This window comes from Cupressus sempervirens, chromosome 8, assembly GCF_028749045.1.
Source record: "Cupressus sempervirens isolate cs-2001-9-10 chromosome 8, ASM2874904v1, whole genome shotgun sequence".
In the NCBI taxonomy this organism is placed as follows: Eukaryota; Viridiplantae; Streptophyta; class Pinopsida; order Cupressales; family Cupressaceae; genus Cupressus; species Cupressus sempervirens.
The window spans coordinates 342,381,114-342,402,867 of record NC_143125.1 but is presented as its reverse complement, the minus strand read 5'-3'; the positions used below and the strand labels follow the sequence as shown (position 1 = coordinate 342,402,867).

The following is a 21,754-nucleotide window of genomic DNA, read 5'->3' as shown; positions in this document are numbered from 1 at the left end:
TTCAATCCTCTAGGCCTGTTTGTGGTCTCTTGTTGGACATTAATAATTTATTCTATGTTCTCTTATCTTATCTGTAAAACTAAAAAAAAATTCATTTCCCAAGTCTTTTCCTGAGTCATTTCCAAGTCCAATTTATTGCTTTGCCAAGCTAGAGGCAAGTCCGAATTTTCCAACTATGATCAAAACCATTTACTGCTCTCTTCTAAAAGATGTTAGAATTGCTTATTTGCATTGGAAGGATAGCATTAGTTGGAGTAGAGACCCATCTGGAAAATATTCAGTCTGCGCTGATTAGCTCTTCTCATAAATAAGCACTTTCCCAGGCACCAGTATTGGTCTGCAAAATTTATTGGGTATAAAGGAGCTTCCTTTAACTGCTTAACAGTTTTGCTGGAAGGCTTCACCAGATTCTTTCTAATGACAATCTTATAAAACAGGTTCTCACAGTCCATTAAAGTGTGTGCTTGGTTTCAGATCTGAAGAATCAATGAATCACTTCTTGTTGCTGTGTCCTTTTTGTCTCTACCATTTGGATCACATTATGAGGTTGACGGATCTTCGTTTGGCACCACTGTTGGAATAAGGCCCTCGCCTCTGTGTTTTTATTTTTATCTAATTCTCAAGGTTGACTCCAGCTCTTTAATTTCTCAAGATGTTTTCCTTTCCTAGGAGTGATTTCTAAAGTTAAGTTTCAAATAGTAAGTTACTTGGCAACAAGATGTGACTGATTGGAGGAGATTCGCTTGCTAATAGAGGAAGCCCAAGAGTTATGAACACTTCCAATGAAATGGCTTTGTATATCATTTTTCCTAAACCTTGGTCGGATCATGAGAAATAGTCACTTTCATCCATGGTAGATTGTTATTTTAGAATATGCTTATTAATAGTGAGACACTTGAGTGCAGTAGGTGCTATCCTATGTGATAAACCCCCTTTGATGATGACTAGTGATTGGTGTAACAGTATGGTAAAAATGTGAGCCTTGTCCACAGAATTGGCAGTTTGTCAATCATGTGTTAGTACTTATCTCTGGCTCATGTGAGCTTTTTATTATGGGTTAATTTCAGCCCATTTCAATTGTGAGTATTGTTTTTTATCGTTAAGACACCAATGGTTTATCTTTGTGTTAGGTGTAAGGATTCTTCCTTTCACATGATTGGAGGTAGACATGGTGCAGCACAGAGGCCCATCCAAGCCCCGGGATCCTTATCTTTGGGAATGGGAGCTAGTGACTTTATTAAAGCCATCCATGGAGAAATTGGTTTGGGTGAATCTCAGCTCAAAGATCAAAGGCTTGCATCCAATTGGATTTAATTCAAAAATTGGTGTCTAGTGTTATCATTGAGAAACAGATTTGACAGCTAAAACCTTTTATATTTTCACAGTTGCATTACTTGGATTGTTACTATGTGGTGATTGGGTTGGATGGAGAGGATGTTAGGGAGTCTATGCTTGTTGGGATAGCAATTTCACAAACGTAAGCTTTTCTACGATACAAAGCTATCTCTATATAGGTAACTAAAGAAACTCTGAGCCTTCAACAATGATTTAGGTTTGGTTACTACCAATCTCATGGTTACCCACTCTTTGAGGGCAATTAGAACTTAAAAGTTTCCAAATCTTTCACACTGGCCTCTTTGCATCCACCAAACTCAATGAGATCCAAAGAGAGTGCCAAGGTTTTGCGTAGGTTCAAATTCCCTGCTTTAGATGCAGGCTGTTCAGAAGGAACTTCTGGTGGTGATTTGGGTGTCACAAAAGAGCCACTAGGGAAGGACATGGTTCGTTGAAGTGTGGCTTAAGGTGGGGAGGAAAGCAGTTGGATCCACTTTGCATATTTTATCCTCATTGATGGTTTTTGGTTGACGCTAGTAGTTAGGGCATTCTATAATTGACTGTTAGCTTTACTGCTTTCAAAACATTGGCTGCTTGTTTAACTATTTTCCATGCATCCATGGGTAATCACCGTTATAGATCCCTCTTTAATTGATCTTAAAAAAAATCTTTACCACTTTGCAAAGGCAGAGTTCTTTAGTCAGTTACAGAATAAACTAACTCATTTTTGTTTGATCCTCTAATGAGCCCAATTGTTATCATGTGTTTGAATAATTAATATAAAGAACTCTAGACTGCAATCTCAACATCTCTTTTCATCTTTATGATGGGTCATGAAGATTAATCTGAAGCTTTGATCGAAAAAATGCCTAAAGAATTTCTACCAAATTTTTGCTTTCATAATTTAAAGAATGAGGAACGCTTATAAACTTTACTTATGGTAGTCAAACTAAGTAATTGATACTAGTCCTTAGAACTAAGGACCTTGAATTGATTCCCCAGCTCCTTGACAAAAAGGTCATTTACTAGTTAGTATATGCTCTTGTTATGTCACACCAATATAAACTTGAGATTATCTTTATACATAATAATTAGTTGGTTTCAATTATATGCTTGAGCTTCATTTCATTATTTTCCATCTGATGTCACCTTTGTTCTTTATTGCCATTACATGCTCATCTTACTTATGTTCAACTACAAGATTCTTTTGAAATTTTTGATTTCAAGTACAGAACTATCACAGCTGACAGAAGGTCGGCAACACATGGAAATGAAATGAGCACGAGAAAAACCTGACATCATGTAAGCTAACAATAAATAGTAGAGGCTCGACTCCAAATGATCACTCAGAGAGAAAAATTCAAAAAGAACTAAATCCTGGTGTTAAGGCATGAATGTGCGAGTTATTAGATCTTGTTTGTAACTGCTTCCCTACTAAGTCATAATTTTTATACATGAGATTTATGAATGAAACAGCCCGAAGCTTAAAAAGGCTCCAAACATTTAACTTTCATAAAGGCTGATATCAAAAGTCTTAATTTCGGTATGTTCCTTCCACTATGCAAGTGAATTACACTCACTAACTATTACTAATATAGCTTAGATTATCATGACAAGATGCATGTGAAAAAACCAAAGGCTGGATATCTAAGGGCTCTTTTTTACCTTCAGATTACACAGGCCATTATAACATGATTAATGATCCAGACAAACTTCCTTGTAACCTATTTGCAAGCTAATTATAAATAAGTGGCATAAAAAATGAGCATGACCTAACTCTGCATTAATTAGCATGTCTATCTTCTGTGTCACAAGGTTTGCAAAAGTTAAGCCATCAAGGTCCACATTCGATGAACTTTTAAAAACCCTTAAAATTAAGTTTAAATTTGATCTGAAATTTGTACCAATAAAAGGCTATGGAAATTAAGTTTTAACCATATATGTTTTCCATTTGATTTTACAAATGCAGTAAAGATAAAAGACTGGAAATTGCAATACTCTCAGAAGGTAACATGTAAACTTACATAGTAAAATGACCTTGAGACCTATTTTAAACAGTCCATAAAGTTTGAAGACCTTAAGAGACCATTGAAAAGCAAGACAAAGTCTTAGTTTAGAGAAATCATGGCAAATTTTATGCAGAGAACAATTGGAAAAAGGCTTGAAACTGCTAAAAATAACTCAGTGCATAAGCATGTTGAAAAGCAAATTGAAAATAGGGATACTTGTGGAAGCAAGATAATCTTCAGTAAGGAAATTTCATCGACAACGTTGAGGAATTGATAACAAAAGCAATTTGGATCAAAAACGAGCAAAGGAAATTAAAATATGTTGGATGGGGTTGCGCTTCAAAAGCAGCAGCCTTTTATTTGTAGTCAAGACCGACAGCAAAATTAAGAAGAAACTTCTCAAACCAAGATATGAAGCATAATAGCCCAGGACAGGATTCCCAAAATCTGATATTCAAGGAAATATTTAAAAGATGCACGACAACAAAAACAAAATAGAATCTTGCCAAAACTGAAACAAATTTAGCTATCAGATTACAGCCAAATGATAATGCACACAATAGTTGGGAAAGAAAACCAACAGTACTAAATTACAGAAAGAAGCAAAAATTTCCTTGAGAATGGAGATCAGAAAGATATAATACATCGGCAGTAACCTCAAGCACCCTTATTGATGATGAGAGAAATAAACCTTCCCACAAGGACCAATAAGAGGCCTTAGTTGGAATAAGAAGCTTAAATGCCTCTCATAACAACCACTCAACCAAGCAGCTTAGTGGGGTGACTACTCATGCTGGCATTCTCTATGAATCAAAGATTGGTAATAACTAATCAGCAATTTGATAGACACTAGGATAATCGTGTGCATGATAAAAAGATGATGCAGATTTGAGATGGATGATCATTATCATGCTGTAGTGTCAAATTTATTTTTGAAATGATTAAGCATATTGTCAAGTCCAAAGGCCGATTTTTTATATTATCTTAGCATGAAACCAAAGATCAGTATTTGCATATGGTGATGAGATTTTTGGGGCTTAATTTTGTGAAGGAGAAATGCAAAGGATTAGTGCACATTTACAAAATGAGGATGCGGCTATAAACTCATGTTGCCACTTTGAATTTGGCAACAAACTCCTGTTATTTACGGCATGATAATACACCACAAATTTGTGGCATACAGATGAGTGTTTTACCATCAGTGACTAGTTTTCCAATCAATGTGTCTAGGCTCCGCATCCCTAGGAATCTTTACCTAAAAAATGTGAATCAACTCTACATTGTTTTGATGAATGTCAGGGCTCATCAATCTCTTTTTTCATTTTGTTTCTTTTGTTGCACCGAAGGTACCACCACAACCCCGACCAGTGCCCAGCCCACCTTACCTTGGTTTTACTTGCTGCCATGTTAATTTGTTAGGATCGGTTCTGATAAAAAGATATAAACAGTCTAAACAAAATCAAGATTAATCCAGATTGTACACTTTTATAGGCAAATATTAAGGTTCTTCTAGTAAGCTTTAGAGAATAAAATGTCTGCAAGTTTCAATCAACAAGATAGACCACAATGGTGTTCAAAGAAGTGTTAAACAACTGCACTTTTATTAGGTGTCATATATCAACCAAGTCATGCTTACATCTGACTCTCAAAAAATAGACGTACAATCATGAAAAAAATGAATAACCGACTGCAGGTCTCATAAATCTCAGGAGAACTCTACTGCATCCTACTGTGAAGCTTAAAAGTGCTCATCATATAGTACTACCTGAAAATGATCTTTGTATTATTGCAAAATATTTTATGTAGCTAGTTACAAAACAAATTTTTCTTGATGATGCTGCACACATAATGTACTCCATTCAATATCAGTAGAAACATAACAGAGAAGAATAGCAAGTCTGAGCAACAAGAATACACAATTGTAATATATTTATTATCATGTCCTGGCATTCCAATAACTAGACACCATGTTACTAGGATGCTATGAATATATTTCCAGTCCTATGAGAGAATCTCAATGTCTCAAAAAGTCTGCATGATAATCATGAAGTTCCCCAATAATTCAAATTTCCAAATCGAACATACGAAGCCTCCAAATCTGGAAGTCCAAAGCTGATACAAACCATCAGCATGCAAAGTTCTTCATATTAAACTGTATATTAGTCATTGCCTTAAATTTGTTTACCGCCCACTTGCCCCCTTTAAGCCAAATCAAAATCTATAAAGTGTGCTTTTTGTTTTTACATTTGAACTCGCAATATGTGGGATGCTCTGTTTGCTGCCTTGCCTTCCCTGTTCCTTCAGCCACAGTCCTGAGAATTGGCTCTAATTGGTGCTTCTTCATCCTTGGACATTTTATCCCAAACTTGCAGACAGGTGATGAGCAAATGTACATGGAAAATCCGTTGCAATGCTGTTTTCTCAAACACAATCCTTCCCTTGCAGAAGAACTTCAAATGATATGTGCTAAATTGTCTCTCCAAGTAAAGAATCTGTGAAAAAATTGGTATAGCATTTTACAAGATGGCAAATTTAAAGTCTATTTAACAGCTGCAAACAAGTATCGAGAGTAATAGAGATTCTACAGTTTAACATTCAACTTTGGCTGGACTAGTGTAACTGTTCGGCTGTTATCTGCTGTTGTAGTTTCTTGTATCCACATCCATTTCTGTGGCTGATGTAATGTTTGTTTTCTACAGCTACCTTGTAATAACTCTTGTTACTACTTATCAGCCGCTCTTGTTTCATCTTTTGATGTTTTATCTACTGATGCTTGTCAGTGATATGTAATTCTTTTTTAAGCTTTTTCCAATATAATGAACGAAAGGAAAAAAAAAACTCTCAAACTACGTTAGCACAAACTGCTCAATGGCATATTACAACACGTGTCCTTCATAACTCATTCTGAAGGTCATCACACTTAAGTCCAATATCACTAGAGACACTTCAGAAAAGAGTTCCTACCTCTGCCATCACCGAAGAATCAAGAAGCATTATAGCAGTTTCAGATATCTATTTGACAAAGATTATTATATACTCCTAATGCCCATAAAAGAAGCTTGAATTCAATAGTCTGCATAACCCAATATGATATTAGAAAATAATATGGGTAACATTTTCAGTTCCTGAGGATGCGTGGCATGTGTGCACACTGCATTATGAATCACCAATCCAATTTGTAAAACAAAATTGTCTTCACTGGCAATATTGAGTTAAAACAATAGGCAACAGTCTCACTAGGTGCTTGGCCATAAAATACTGTTTATTTCTGATCTAACTTGATATCATAATTAAAATCCAAACCTATAACGACATAGCAGATAAAGATCCATGACCAATAACAAGTCTAAAAACAGTGAATACCCAGCTTTTCAGATAGTTTTTTCCCCAATGAACACCAAACTAAAGAGACATTAACCATCATCCTATGATATCCTAGTGATGAGGCGGTGATGAATCTAAATCTAAATGTCACAAAACTCTGTACATAAAACACAGATTTCTGTTACACTGGCAGCTGCCTTGTGTTCCTACACCTGAACAGAGATGGCGGAAATTCAAAAAATTTAACATGAACTCTCAAACTTGATCAACATAAACTGCTCAGTGGTACGATACAATATTTGTGTTTCATAAGTTGTTCAGAAGTTTGTCTGACTTTGATCCAATGTTACTATAGACACTTTGCATATGAAGTCGGGGTATTTGGAAAGGATATGCCTAAGTCATTCACTGAGGAATTAACCAGTTTGGGATATCTTATTTACTTATATAGATCTTCTTAGGGCCACAAAAGAAGCTTGAATTCAACAATCCACACTACCCAACATGATAAGAAAAACAACGCAAGCATTCAAAGTCCCTGAAGACGTGTTTCATGTGTACAGCAAGAATTACCAGTCATATTTGGCAAAAAAAAACTGCTGGCAATATTTTATTAAAACAATAACTAACATCCTCAGTAATTGCTTGTCCATACAAACTACTGTACATTTTAACTCTGTAAGTTGTTACTCTTTCTATTATTAATGCACACGTGTTCAGTTAGTTCACTTTCCAGATCTAAGAAATTTTGAAAATAATGATCTGTTGAAGAGAGACATCTGAATTGGTGAAGGTGAGAAATTTTAACAAGAATCTTTGAGATGAGAGAGATCCAGATCCAAAAAGATGGATAAGAAAGGGAATGTTGTTGAATAACAGTGACTAAATGCAAGAGCCTTTGGAGTTTGGACAGATACTGCTACAAGTAGGGAATGTACAAACAAATATTATCATATCAGCATTTGTAGAAGCTCATTTATAAAATGATAATATATCTTGTCATACTTCCCTCTATCTGTTTAAAGAGGATCAGAACTTTAAGCAGAATATGTCAAATGAGATGAAGTATCCAAATTAAAGTATGTAATTGATTTGACAGGAAATGGAACTCAGGAAAAGTTTGCTGGATGAAATCTCTTCCTCCTGCTGCCCTGCTATTATATTTTGATTTGCCCAACAGACTGGTTTCCATGAGGACTGTGGAGTACCAAATCACAGATAATCAATGTTAATCCAGGTTTATGGGATGGGTGCTACTGATAGAAGAATGCACAGTTCCAGTAATGGCAAAAAATTCCTAAATATTGGGAGCAGCAGGAGTACAACAGTTAAAATTGCCTAAAAAACCTATACAAAACACAAATTTTTAAAATTAAACACAATGTACTGAATTTTGCATTGACATTCCTCCATGTTTTTGACTCTAAGGGGATTCTTTGATTCTTTTCCTTGAAAAGATAGTAAATTACCATTTTTTTTTAATCCAATAAATGTTGTAAATTGTCCGGTGCTGGTAAGGAAGTCCCATCCAAATTCCCATGTCTTAAAGACATCTACCAAACCCTTAGGGGCACATGTCCATGGAAAAATGCAACTCACTTTCTGTTCATATTCAATCTCATGTTATCTGAACATAGATTTTATCCCCAATTCCCTAAGACTACAGAGCAAATCTCTACTTGTGTCCTGTTCATGCAGTTGAGATGGTTCTTTTCTGATCTTCAGTTGCAAGTATTCTGCTCACTTTTTCCTCTGATTTAATGCCGGTAGCTCAATACTTAGTTTTCAGCATAGCTCCCCCGGTTATTATTATTATTATTATTATATAAAATAGCAGGCATGGACCAAACTGCTATAGCCCAGTTTTGACAGATAATGAAAATCGGGATTTGTTCTAGTAATAGCACATGAACAAAGTAAAGATTTCGGTATTAATCAGAATGATAGTAAAGAAAATTTACATGATCTCTTTAGGAATTTTGGAATCCTGCCACTTTGGTTTACATGCCATTAACTTCAGAGATTATTACCGAATTTGTATGATATTGAAAATAAAAAGGTCATAATATTTAAGAGTGTGCTGTTCTATTACTAAGGACCCACATGGATTTAACATCCATTGTAGTTTGTGACTGGTCTCTAAAAAAATGCATAGTGGATTTGAAGGGCATATTTTTAAACCCAGCACCCGAATGTTTTAGCAAAATAATCATCTGATGCAAGCTGAGGGGTTACAGGTAGCTGATATTATTGAGAGCATTAGGCTGTGAAGACAGAATAAGTAAGCCTTATGTGGTTACAAAAGGCCATTTTCACAATACAGCTTAGAGGATCTTGTGTTAAAGACCTTTCAATTCGATCTCTATTTGGCAACAAAAATATCATCCAGTCAAGTTACAGGAGGTTATTAATGGGAACCATGCTACTCCTACCATGTTTCAACTGCCAACATGGTCCAAGTGGAACTTAAATTGTCTCCACTGTATCTGTCAATAATTCCAATTTTGGAATACTCCGATCACCCAGTTGTTGAAAGGTGTTTATTGTTGATTGGTGTGTATGTTCTTTAATTATAACAATTGTGTTAATAATTTATTTGTTGCTTGATCCTCTGAAGCCACTTTCAAATCTGGAACTCAAAAAACCCCATCATCATTTCTTTTTCAACATGATGTTGGGGATTTTTTTCATAGAGAAGCAAAGCACCTTCAAATTATGGTGAAATTTATTTCTAGGAGATTAAAATTTCTGTTTTTTCTTAAGATATTTTACTCTTTGTTTATGCATTTTTTGATTTCCAGATCTTTTTCCTTATTAATTGAAAAAACATTAGTCCTTTTAATGGTCAGTTTAGTCTTGAGAAACATTTTTGATACTATGATCCCAACATCATTCTCAACCCCATATACTTAAGAAGAAACTTCAAGTTTTGCTAGTGTACAATGCCCACAGCTAAAGATTGATTTCAGAGACCTTTTCTGGTTCCTTGATACATTTAAGGATTCCCCAGACAAATCATCCCTATTAGATGTTCATGTGACCAAAATGCTGTTCTGCAGTCTTTCAGGTTTGGATAACCTAATCCCGCTTGATATTGTAGCTACATAACCAGACATTCATATAACCTTTGAGAAGAGCAATAATACCATGTTGTCCCTGCAAAAATCAATGCATCAATGTTCTGAATCCTACCTCAAAGTAAACCTACGTAAAAGAAAGAGAACAAGAAATAACAAGGTAGAGGGTAGAGAACTAATCATGAGTGGTGCAATGGAGCTCCAACATAAAAATTTAGAGTATTTTAATCAGGTATTTTATTTTTGCATTTTGTTCATTACTTTATTGCATTGTATGCACCTAAGATAGGATAAGTTTGCTAAGTGCTTTGATTGGTATCTACTTGGTGTGCTTGCACTTGCATCATGTGACTTGTACTTTACTTGTTTAGTGGAGTTGTACTACATACATATGCAACATCTTGTAATAATCCACATTGGTGGTACATCATATTTCTTTATGTTGTATCTTATGCATACCCACTTGCAGCTCCCATATGAAAATCCTGATCATCTTACTGCAATCCATCCTTTGATTAAGACATAGCTTATTCCATTTTTTTTATCTTCTTTGTTCTTTACTTTAGGCATTTTAAATCTCAAGTGGCTATCTTCATAACCAAGTCTTACATGGTATGTAAGCTTCAGAATGCCTCTGATTAGAATTCTCAAAAGATATAAGATCCCAGATCTTGTTCTTTCTTGAAAACTCTTGTCTTCTGATGATAATCTAGAGTCAAAAAAAGTTAAAAGAAAAACTACATTTGAGGGAATCTTTTTGTGGACTTTGTATTGCAAGTGTATTTTGGAGTTTGATGGAACAAATCTAAGCTCACCATTGAATTCTTGACATCCAAGATAGTCAATTTTACCTTTTCTCACATCACAATTGGATATTGGAGGCCAGATCTAAAAAGATTTAAATTGGGAGGTGTTTTAACAGATCCAACTAGGAGCCATCATTTTGGAGAATTGAGTGTCAAATTCAACCCTACTATAACATCCAACAAGCCCAATGATTGATCAACTATCAAGTTTTCAAGATAGAAGCACACGGCCACTGGCCCTCAATAAACAATTTGACTTCTCAATTGCCCATCCATACCATACAATCTGTCTATCCAAAGAGTTATTTGTAGGGGTAAAATTATAAATATTAATAGTTTATTCATTAGCTTTTTAAATTACATGCAAGGTAAAGCCCACAAGGTAATATACCTTGCTTACATTATAGGCTGCATAATGGAGTATAGCCATTGCTCACATAACAATATCCATATAACCATCACAACAAAAGCCACACGACCTAAACTTGTCACCTACATTTCTACTGCTCAACAATAATCACTACCATAGCACACACCATGACAAATTCCTCACTATCTACAACCAATCCAATACCAAACTCCCACTTGACAACCTCCTGCATTAATGGAGTTGCCAATTTTCTTTGCCCTCACACCACCAACACCACTGAACCATTGAGGCCCTTTTATAAAGAATTTGAAAAAAAAAATTTGAGAAAAGAACGAGGAAACCCCACAATGAAAGAGCATAATTAGATATTGACATCCTCTGCTCGCCAAATGGGTCATTTAAAAAAAGAAGCCCAAATTGACAACTTTGTAAGAAACCTAAGCATGAAGAACATCAACGTTGTGCAAAACCAATTGGTAAGTTAACGCAATTTCAACAAAACAATCATATAAAACTGCTTCAACCATGTTAGGGGGTTTATTTGTCTCTTCTTTATATAGAGAGAGTCAAAAGGGCAAATCAATAGTTGTTGCAGATGAATACAAAAAGGGAATAGATCCTGGATTCAACAGCTTCACATCACATGGCTTCATCCCAAAGTGTGTTTTCTTCATTTGAAATTTGATCTATACCACATATCCTGACAGGTAACAACAACACATGCATATTTGTAGGAGAGGATCTCTTGACATAACTGAAGGATCATTCAACATTGTCTGTTGCACACAATTATTGTTAACTAATCTCCCTTTTATCTATCAAACTTCAATATTGAGACAGGAGTGTTAGAGTACACTAGTGACACCATAATCATTTGAGATTTGCAGAAAAGTTGTTTCAATTATGGGAGGCAAATGATCAATCTAGAATTTGCACATTCTCATGTTTTGCTCCAGATGTTCCTCCCACTAATTTTCAATATGCATGCAGATAGTGTGGACACTTACAAGAGATAAGCAATGGTTACTTGAACCTTCGAGTAATTTCCTGACTGAGATTCTAGAAAGATGTGTTGACATTACATCTCCTAGTTCTACCAACTACCAAATAGCATTCCTTTATCCACAATTTCTGAACATTCCCTGTCTTCAAGAGACAACTCCTTGGGATGAGCAAGTTAATTAACCTTTCAAATTTGTTTTTGAGTCTCCTCGTACAGATTTGGAAAATGCCATTGAAGACTTTCATATCCCCGTCAATGATAGTTCCGTAAGAGTAGTAACCTCTGTCTTTGGCTCCTCTCATTTATCAGTTTCACATGGTTATGGTCACTTTCTTCAAGGAGGAGTTAGACTCCTAATTCGATTGTGACACCTTTTGGCACCAACATGGTATCATCTATGCAACCTCCAAAGAAACACAAACTAGGTTTTCTTCCCTCACATTCTTATTAGAAATGGGAAGACAACGAAGAAGTGCAATATTCAATTAAGAAAGCAATCTCTTATATTTCAAGATTTGTACAGTGCTTCAAAATGAAAAACACTTCAAAAGCACTGAAAAGGGTGGATCACACAAATCTAATTTACCAATCAAAATAATTGCAGAAGCAAAGATATTTTCTTCAATTACAAATTTTAGTGAATATTGACCTTATATTACTGAATGTTACACGATTATGAATATAATTTATGAATCAACATTCAGCTTTACCAAGACATTCTTAAATTTCCCTATGACAAGACTTGTATTGAAACCAATTCAAAGAACAGAATCATTTCTTAACCTTTTATCTAGTTTAAAATGAAACCAACCTTGTTCAAAGATGTATGTGAATTTGGTGACACACACATTTTATTCTCCAAATCTGTCAGAATTTCATGCCTCTCAACCAACAGATAACAGATAACAAAATTATAGCCTGACACAGCATTCTTATATGATATTAACTACCAACAGCAATTAAACATAGAATATGTAGGCAACAGCACTACAGAAGTCTCTTGTTGATACCTTTCTTGAATTTTCATTGCAAGTAAAGTTGTCAGCTTCAATATTCAAAGAACTTTCTTTACTTTCAGATAAAAGCATAGATGCACTGACATCCTGGGCACCATCTTTGGAGATTGCATTGCACTTGGTACTTGTTTTAACGTCCTTAAAAATAGGAGTTCTTTTAACTTGCAAACTGTTCTCTGGGATAGAGTTCTCTGAACAGTCCAATGCCAGCTGTGTCACTGCACCATCCACATGAGAAATCTTATCTTTGATGCCCTGTAAATTTCTAGAGAGTCCACATTTATCTTCCATTGCATTACATGAGACATCTTCTGAAATAAATTGACTATGCATATTCTGAAATCTGCCTGTCATGGGGGGCAACTGTCTTTCCTGCCTCAAACAAATTTCATTTGGATAGTGAGATGTATTAATATCTCCTGTAAGCGCGAATTCAGCTTCTGATGAACCAACATTTGACATGATTCTTGTAAATGATGTTCCATCAACTTGAGGTACTAAATGTTTAGGGCAAAATGCCCATAAATCAATCTGAAATAAATGAAATGTAAAAACCATTGCTTAGAAAAACCTTGCGATAGCAAACTGTAAAACTAAACTACAGATTAAGAAAAGCACACAATAATAGGAAATTAATGCCTTTACAGAAACAATAGGAATGAGAACTTACATCACCACTACCCTGCTTACTAGAAATCCCCATCCAAAGCTTCATCTCCCTTGCACAAAGGGGATGGAATGCAGTTTGACAGCTTCCTGGAATAGCAAACAACATTTAGATCATAGATATGATATTTAAAATTTTGGAAAATAGAATAATGAACTTGTGTCTTTTTAACAGGCACTGATCCACCCACATCATAGAGAACTTCTAAGAAGTTCAGGATACTCAGACTTCTTTTTGGAAAATAAAATAATGAACTTGTGTCTTTTTTAACAGGTACTGTTCCACCCACATCAGAGGAAACTTCTGAGAAGTTCCGGATACTTATGTCAGTAAGCTGCATAACCCTGAAATTAACATAGTGATAGAAATGTGATTTACAGAATAGCATGCATTAAAGAATCTAACAAGATGATTTACATAGATTTTGAAGTTTTGAATGCAAGCAATAATTCATCCCTCTAAAGCTTTTAATTTTTAGCTGTTGTTATTACAACAATTAGGTTTATGAGATGGTTTTTTTTAAACGGTTACTTAAAAAAATCTATAAAATAGTTGAATAAACTGCAATTTATTCTAAAATAATATTTCAAAATATACCTCAAGGGGACAAGAAAATCTTTACTTGTACCAGACAACAGGTTGCTGACAAAAAGCATGAAAGCAACCTAGTTTTGTTAATTAATGGTGCCATTTTGTTTAGTGCATAAGCATGAAATGCTTAAATTCTGGTTCTCTGATATTCAACTGTGCTGCCCATTCAAGGGGTAATGGACAACCAACTACAACATTGACTAAATAGAATATATCCTCCTGAAAAGGAGCTCTTGAAATTGAATTTCAATGAGGTTTCTGGAGGGACCCCAAGCCTTGCCAGAGTTGAGGCAGTGATAAGAAATATTGAAGATCGATACTGATAATGAGGTGTGGGAAGTAGTGGTTCTCTGATATTCAACTGTGCTGCCCATTCAAGGGGTAATGGACAACCAACTACAACATTGACTAAATAGAATATATCCTCCTGAAAAGGAGCTCTTGAAATTGAATTTCAATGAGGTTTCTGGAGGGACCCCAAGCCTTGCCGGAGTTGAGGCAGTGATAAGAAATATTGAAGATCGATACTGATAATGAGGTGTGGGAAGTAGCTAGGGCATAGGCTGATCTCTCTCTCTCTCATGCTGCTCATTCAAGGGGTAATGGACAACCAACTAATTGACTAAATAGTATGTATCCTCCTGAAAAGGAGCTCCTGAAATTGAATTTTGAGGAGGTTTCTGGAGGGACCCCAAGCCTTGCTGAAGTTGGGGCAGTGATAAGAAATATGGAAGATCCATACTAATAAGGTGGTGAGTGGGAAGTAGCTAGGGCATAGGCTAATCTCTCTCTCTCTCTCTCCCCCCCCCCCCCCCCCGTGCTGCCCATTCAAGGGGTAATGGACAACCAACTACAACATTGACTAAATAGTATGTATCCTTCTGAAAAGGAGCTCCTCCCTCTCCCTCTCCCTCTCCCTCTCCCTCTCTCTCTCCCCCTCTCTCCCTCTCCCCTGTGCTGCCCATTCAAGGGGTAATGGACAACCAACTACGAAACTGACTAAATAGTATGCATCCTCCAGAAAAGGAGCCCCTGAAATTGAATTTTGATGAGGTTTCTGGAGGGACCCCAAGCCTTGCTGGAGTTGGGGCAGTGATAAGAAATATGGAAGATCGATACTAATAGTAATAATATCGATACAAAACACATTTACTTAGCCTAGCCATTCTTCTCTTTTCTAGCAAGGCCCAGACAGAGCAAAGTCTTGTGATTAAATGGATGCAACCATTTACCACCCAGAATAGAGTATTAGAAACAGAATGCAACCATGTTATTAAAAAACAGAACAAATATCTTCAGGCCAAAATACAAAATTAGGAAAAAGTAATTTAGCTCCGAAACAAATAGGAAGCATTTGAAACAGGCAAACAAACAACACGAGGGAGCTCTTATTGTTAAAAGTACACATACCATGGCTACATTGAATACAAGCACCATGCTCCTCCTTGCATAGAGAACATAGTAAGTTCCATCGTTCACCCATTATGCCCTCCACATTTCTTATTGGTTCCATTGTCTCTGCACTTTCTATATATGTTTCTGGGACCCACTGACAGCAAAATAAATGTGCAAACTGTATGTTTCCGTTGCTATCTGTGTCTGAAGATGAACTTGCCACAGGCTTCAGTGCCCCACCAATTCTTGTGCAAAGTATGCAGGGGCGTATATCATTATCTAAACCACCATTGCTCTGCTTAGGGCTGACTAAGCTATTCCCAGGTCTGACCAAGTTTTCGTCCATTGATTGAAATTGAGACTGATATGAACACCAGGAACACAGCCATTGGCCATTTGGAATCATTTGCACTCCGTAGCATTCTTGGTGAACTGAAGCGTCACAAATAGCACAGGACAGGATTTGATTCCACTCATAGCTATCACCACTACAGCACACATCACAAATTTCTTCATCACCATTTTCTAGGGGTGATACAACTATAGTCATCATCTCAGCAGAAGACTCTAAAATCTTTCTCTTCTTACTACAGAAAGTTGCAGCAAGGAGCTTCCTTTTAGCATCAGCTCTCTGTTCCTTCTTGGGAGACATCACTGCAAGCTTTGCTTCATAACGGGATTCATGCTGAGGACAAGGCAATGCTGTTGCAAAGTTTGCACCAGGACCTGGCTCGCTTTCAGGAGTAGATATGGTTGCACGAGAACATAAGTCTCCCCTGATATCTTTTGCCGCTTCAGATTCTGAGGGAGGATACAGTTTGTGCACAGGAGCTACAGGAGCTGACGTTATATCAAAAGCTCTTGCACTAGAGTTCGTTTCCAGGCTAGAATTTTTTTCAACGTGATTTGATTGGCATACATCCATGGGAGATGACACAGCAACTGCATGACTGGTGATTGAAGCTGAGTCTTGCCTAGCAGGCATTATGTCTGTTAGCTTAGCAGTAGAGATCAGTTCCTGTGTAATTAAAAATGATTCTAAACCATGCTCTAAAGGTTCTGCACCCATTCTCAATTCATTAGGCATTTGTTGCTTATTAGAGGCTAACTCAGGTCCAGCCTGGGCTATTGGAAAAATATTTATGTCTTCGTGAGGGTCTGCCTCGCCTTTTCCGAGGGTAGCATAATTCATATTCTGTACAGCATTGGTTTCATCCTTAAGGGACCTCCTGATGCGAGGAAGCAAGAGGCAAGGATCACAAACATTCCTCCAGCCAGAGAAATCAATCTTTGTTTGGGGAATTAAGGCCTCTATGTCCTCCGAGGTGACTTCCCGAAAGTACTCCTCCGTTTCAAGCCAAATTTTAGAGTTCTTGCCATCCCTGCTCTTTTTAGAACCACCAAATGTAGCACCAGAATAGGGCTCGTGGCCTCGACCCTGCAACTTTCTGTGCTTGCGCCTTCCATCTCCCCCTGCCCCTGCCCCTGCCCCTACTCCTGCACCCGCCCCTCCGCTCCCAAACTGCGAGGCGCCACCACCATCAGACGCCATAGCACAGCCATCGTCTGCATCAAATGGCGGTTTCAGGGCCAATGCCTTCAAAGCCTGGGCAACTATATCAATTCCCATTCTATCTGTAATCGAATTCGACGTGCGAGCTCCTTTCTGGCACGTTATATTTGCACAGTTTTCAGTCTGGTGTATCGGGCAAAAGTTTACGTTACGAACACGACCACCGTCGGCTCCGCGACCCATCATCTTCCGTCAAATGACCAAATGAGAAGACTATCAAGATCAAAATCACATTCACAACGCGAACAAAACATACGCCTCGCAAAACGGCATTATTTTCTTGCGTGAACAACACGTATTCCTCAGAGAAGCAAAAGTGCCCTTCTCAACACAAACCCTAGAAACTTTTCCCTTACAGAAAAATGTTCAAACAGAGGCAGAAAAATCATGTACCTCAACGGCCGTCCGTTTCACAACGGAATCGCGGCTACTTTGAGCGTCAGCAGAGTGTGAATCTTTCGGCCCTCCTGAAAACCCTAAGTTCCCCAAATGACCCAAAATAACAGTATGTGAAGTCCGTATTTATGAAGAATCCAGCAACACAGTCACAGCCGTGACCATTAACAGCCAGAAATCAAGCAAGGGTTACTTGTTTAGTCTAGGGTTGCGATCTTGAGGGTTACAGGAATTTTTATTTTTATTTTTTTTCCGTTTTAATCTGTAATTATTTTTAAAGAATGTACGTGAAAAGTGGGAAAAAATAAATTTGGTTTGAGAAGAAGGAAGAAGATGGTATGGCGGCAGTTTGGGACCTAACCTCCTGATCATCGCTATCATCTGCCACGTGGCAAGTTCTCTATGGTAGGTACTCATACTTTAGTACTTGATGAGGTGGCGGCCGCCGATTGGCAGGCGCACTTCCATAATGGGGGTGTTGTTTCTTGATCGAGCCCACACTGGAAGCCACAACAGCCTGTATGGAAGCCTTTTTACTCGCTGCCTGCTTTTTGGGAAAGTTCAAATTCTCTTGTTTATTTACTTTTCTATATCTAGTCATGTTTTTGTCATTTTCAATAAAAAAAATCTCCTCTAATTTTTTAATTGTCCTTATTATTATTATTTTGTACTATATTTCATCTCTTTTTATATTAATTACATAAATCTCATGCTATAACTTACTAAGCACAATCTACACAAATTAATCGAACAAATAGGAGACATAATCTAAAGTTAATTCATTTGCTTGAAAGTTTTTCAAATCTTCTCAACAAAACCATTTTGTACACTTATAATTTCCCGTCTCTTTTAACATTAATTAACACTAGAACTAAGGGTGATTTTTCCATCTGCTCCACTCTCTCACATTCACATTGATGCCAATCAAACTCAGAAATTACTATTCAAAAAAATTATTATCTTTCATTTTAAATATCAAAATATTAATATTTAATTTTTAAAAAATTATGATAACACACTAAATTTACATCTTGAAGCAAATAGTAAATGAGATAGTTCTAAAGTTAAATAAAATATTTCCAAATCATAATGCATTAACTATCTCCACCTATGTCTCTAGATCAATTAACGTAATAATATTAAACACTAGTTTTAACTTTTCTATTTTAAAATTAATTTTAAATTTTGTTTCAATAAGAATTTAAAAAAATTATGATAGCACACTAAATTTAAATCTTGAAGCAAATAGTAAATGAGATAGTTCTAAAGTTTAATAAAATATCTCATAATGCATAATGCATTAACTATCTTCGCCTCTCTCTAGACTAATTAGCATAATAATATTAAACACTAGTTTTAACTTTTCTAGTTTAAAATTAATTTTAAATTTTTTTTTGCAATAAGAATTTAAAAAATTTATGGTAGCACACTAAATTTACATCTTGAAGCAAATAGTAAATGAAATAGTTCTAAAGTTAAATCAAATATCTTCAAATCATAATGCATTATCTCCACCTCTCTCTAGATTAATTACTAGTATAGATATCTCCAATCCCATAGGGGGGCTTCCTAGAAAAATTCATAGGTAATCTAGAGATTTTTTAGGATTATTTTAAAGTGGGAGGTCCGGTGAATTTTGTATTGGAGTTATTTTAAAAAAATTTAAGCCCCATAATTTATGGAAGCAAGTGGTCTCATGATTTTTTCTATTTTAAGATATTCAATTCACTTACTAAATAAATAAATGTGTTTAAAGAAAATATTGATAAAATTTAGAAATTGGTATATGATTGACAAGTGGCACAAGTAAAGCCTAAACTGGTGGGGCAATTTCCAGTCCCCTGCCTTTTCCACCTACTTAAATATACACCCTAAAATGTAGGGGCTGCTATTTTGAGGAGAAGATTCCAGTTAATCTTGTGGCAAACTATTTTTTGGCTTCATGGGACCACCCACTCCACAGAAATAGATCTTGCAGCCCCCCTCATGGGACCGCACCCTAACTAAATCTATTTAATGAAATGCCATAGATATCCACTACAAAACAAGGACGCAAAGCGTCAAAGTTCTTGCCTTAGTATAGTTTTTGCATATGACATGTAGCAATTTAGATAGTGTTTTATACATTGGATATGTAATAGGATAAAGCAAAATATGCAATTTTTATTGTATTTCAATAATAATTTACATTAGCAAAGCATGTACTCAATTATGCTATGCAACTTGATAGAGAAAAATTATGTCTTATAGCATATCAATGCATACACATTATTTCATTATACATATATGACACAGAGAGTGTACTTGGGTATTAGACTCATGCGTATACATTGTTTGATTGCACACCTTTCTTTGTATTGACTAGTGTCTTTTGTAACTACCATTAATTATAGCTTGATATGTCATTATAGCTATCCATGATACCTGCAAATTCCATTTTGTGCATGTTAGTATATTGTGATTATGTCTCATAATAAGTTGTTTTTAATATTTTAAATAAATGCTAATTTGTGACTAGTCATGTTTACCTTTTGTTCTAAGAAATTGTTCAATCTCCATTTGTCACAACATGATTGATGGCATTGTTCTGGTTTAATGTGAATTGACCTTTGACGATGAAATCTCGAAGGATAAAGATGAACTTTGATTTGTCTTGTCTGTAGTCCTCAACTTTTGTGTCTTTTAGGCTTAGTAGTAGTCGTTCAACAATGCACTTGTCTATTGAAGACTGTATAATTTATTTGTTTTCAGTTGTGATGATAGTCTTTAGGTATAATGAATATACATATGGAACCTCTTGATTGCATCTATTGCAATGAGTTGTTTTGTCTTCTAACATTCCATAATCCTCAAATTTTAAGTTGCATTGGGAACAAAATGCATGAAATGGATTTGTGAATGCGTTGGCTACTTTGAGAACTCCATCAACCTACAAGATATGTTTTGATATTAATGTAGCTTGTGTAAGAATTAATTAATAGTTGAAGTGTTGAATTATCTGAGTTTGCTTACCTGTAGTGTTGTTTGTAGCAATGCATTCAAGGCATCCAATGTTCTCTTGTCTTTTAGTGTACAAATGTATGTAGCAACCCCTGTGTGAAATGTTCTATCCATGTCATTTCGTCGTACAATGTTTCTAAACAACATTGCAGGAGTCTCACCTCTTTGTAATTGGATTGCTATTTGCATGGATTCTTCTTGGAATGCAGAGTTGATTTGTAGCTAGTAATTGACAAAACAATTTTATTTTCTACTTTTAGAACTTTGTACTTAATAGAAACATGACTACTATACATGTTGCATAAAAAGAAGAAGTATTTAGTGTGTTTTTTACCTGTACTTTGTCATCATCATTATTTTTGTCTTTTATGTCAACAACATATTGGGAGCCAGTCTGTCGTCCTGCAACTACTAATGCACCTATTGTACCAATGGCATAGGTACTTGTGCTTGTGAGTAGCTGTTTGATTGTGGAACTTGGTATGAATTTGTATTCTTGGCAAAGTTGTGGTATAGTTTCAATTGTGCTTGAATCTTGGAGCTTCAAGATGCAATCTGAATCTCCATGGTCAAAGGTTGTTTTGTGTCCTAGTTGAAATCTTGACACTATAATGGATGTTCCTGGAACTATCTTGTGTTTGTACTCTTGTACTAAGTTCCCTGTCACATTCAAAGTTATTGTCATTTCTCCTTTAGAGTCTGTCAAGTCTGCACGTAGCACCTCTCGTGTTTTATTTTCTCTATCCAGTGTTGCTATATAAACGACAAGTATGTCTCCTTCAAAAATGTTTCCTGCTTTTCTTGCATTCAAGTCTTCAATTGATATTGCATTGGGGTTTCCTAGTTTTGACCTGCACAAAGTATTATGGTGTTAGTCTAGTATTGTAGTGGTTTGATATTTAACATTTCTTCAAATACTAGAAATTCATGTATTTATTTGTTATTTTTCATGTGGGAATTCATGTTATTGAAAATGAGAAAAGCTCAATACCTTTTTGTTGTTTGCTCTTGCTTGACATGTGTTCCCTTTCCTGTTGTTTTGCTTTCTTCCATTATTGTGTTGCACAAAAATGTAGAACATTGAAATATATACCATTATATTAGAGTTATTGTCTTTGATACATAAAACTCTTAGGTGTAAGATGTATTTGCATTCTTGTATGTGTTCTTCTGTTTAATTTTGTGTTTGGTT

The 21,754-nt window shown here is 35.9% G+C and overlaps 1 protein-coding gene across 1 annotated transcript in view; it reads right to left on the bottom strand.

Annotated features, from left to right (window-relative positions):
* Nucleotides 1-17,678, bottom strand: part of LOC149542740 (PHD finger family protein) — a 65,501-nt gene extending 47,823 nt beyond the window's left edge. The window contains exons 1-4 of the mRNA XM_089797627.1: nucleotides 17,560-17,678; nucleotides 15,609-17,352; nucleotides 13,611-13,696; nucleotides 12,935-13,471 (exon numbers count right to left, since the gene is read on the bottom strand). Of these exons, the coding sequence (XP_089653753.1) occupies nucleotides 12,935-13,471; nucleotides 13,611-13,696; nucleotides 15,609-17,352 (2,367 nt within the window). The 5' untranslated portion in view covers nucleotides 17,560-17,678. The remainder of the gene's footprint in view (nucleotides 1-12,934; nucleotides 13,472-13,610; nucleotides 13,697-15,608; nucleotides 17,353-17,559) is intronic.
* Between the last annotated feature and the right edge of the window lie 4,076 nt (nucleotides 17,679-21,754).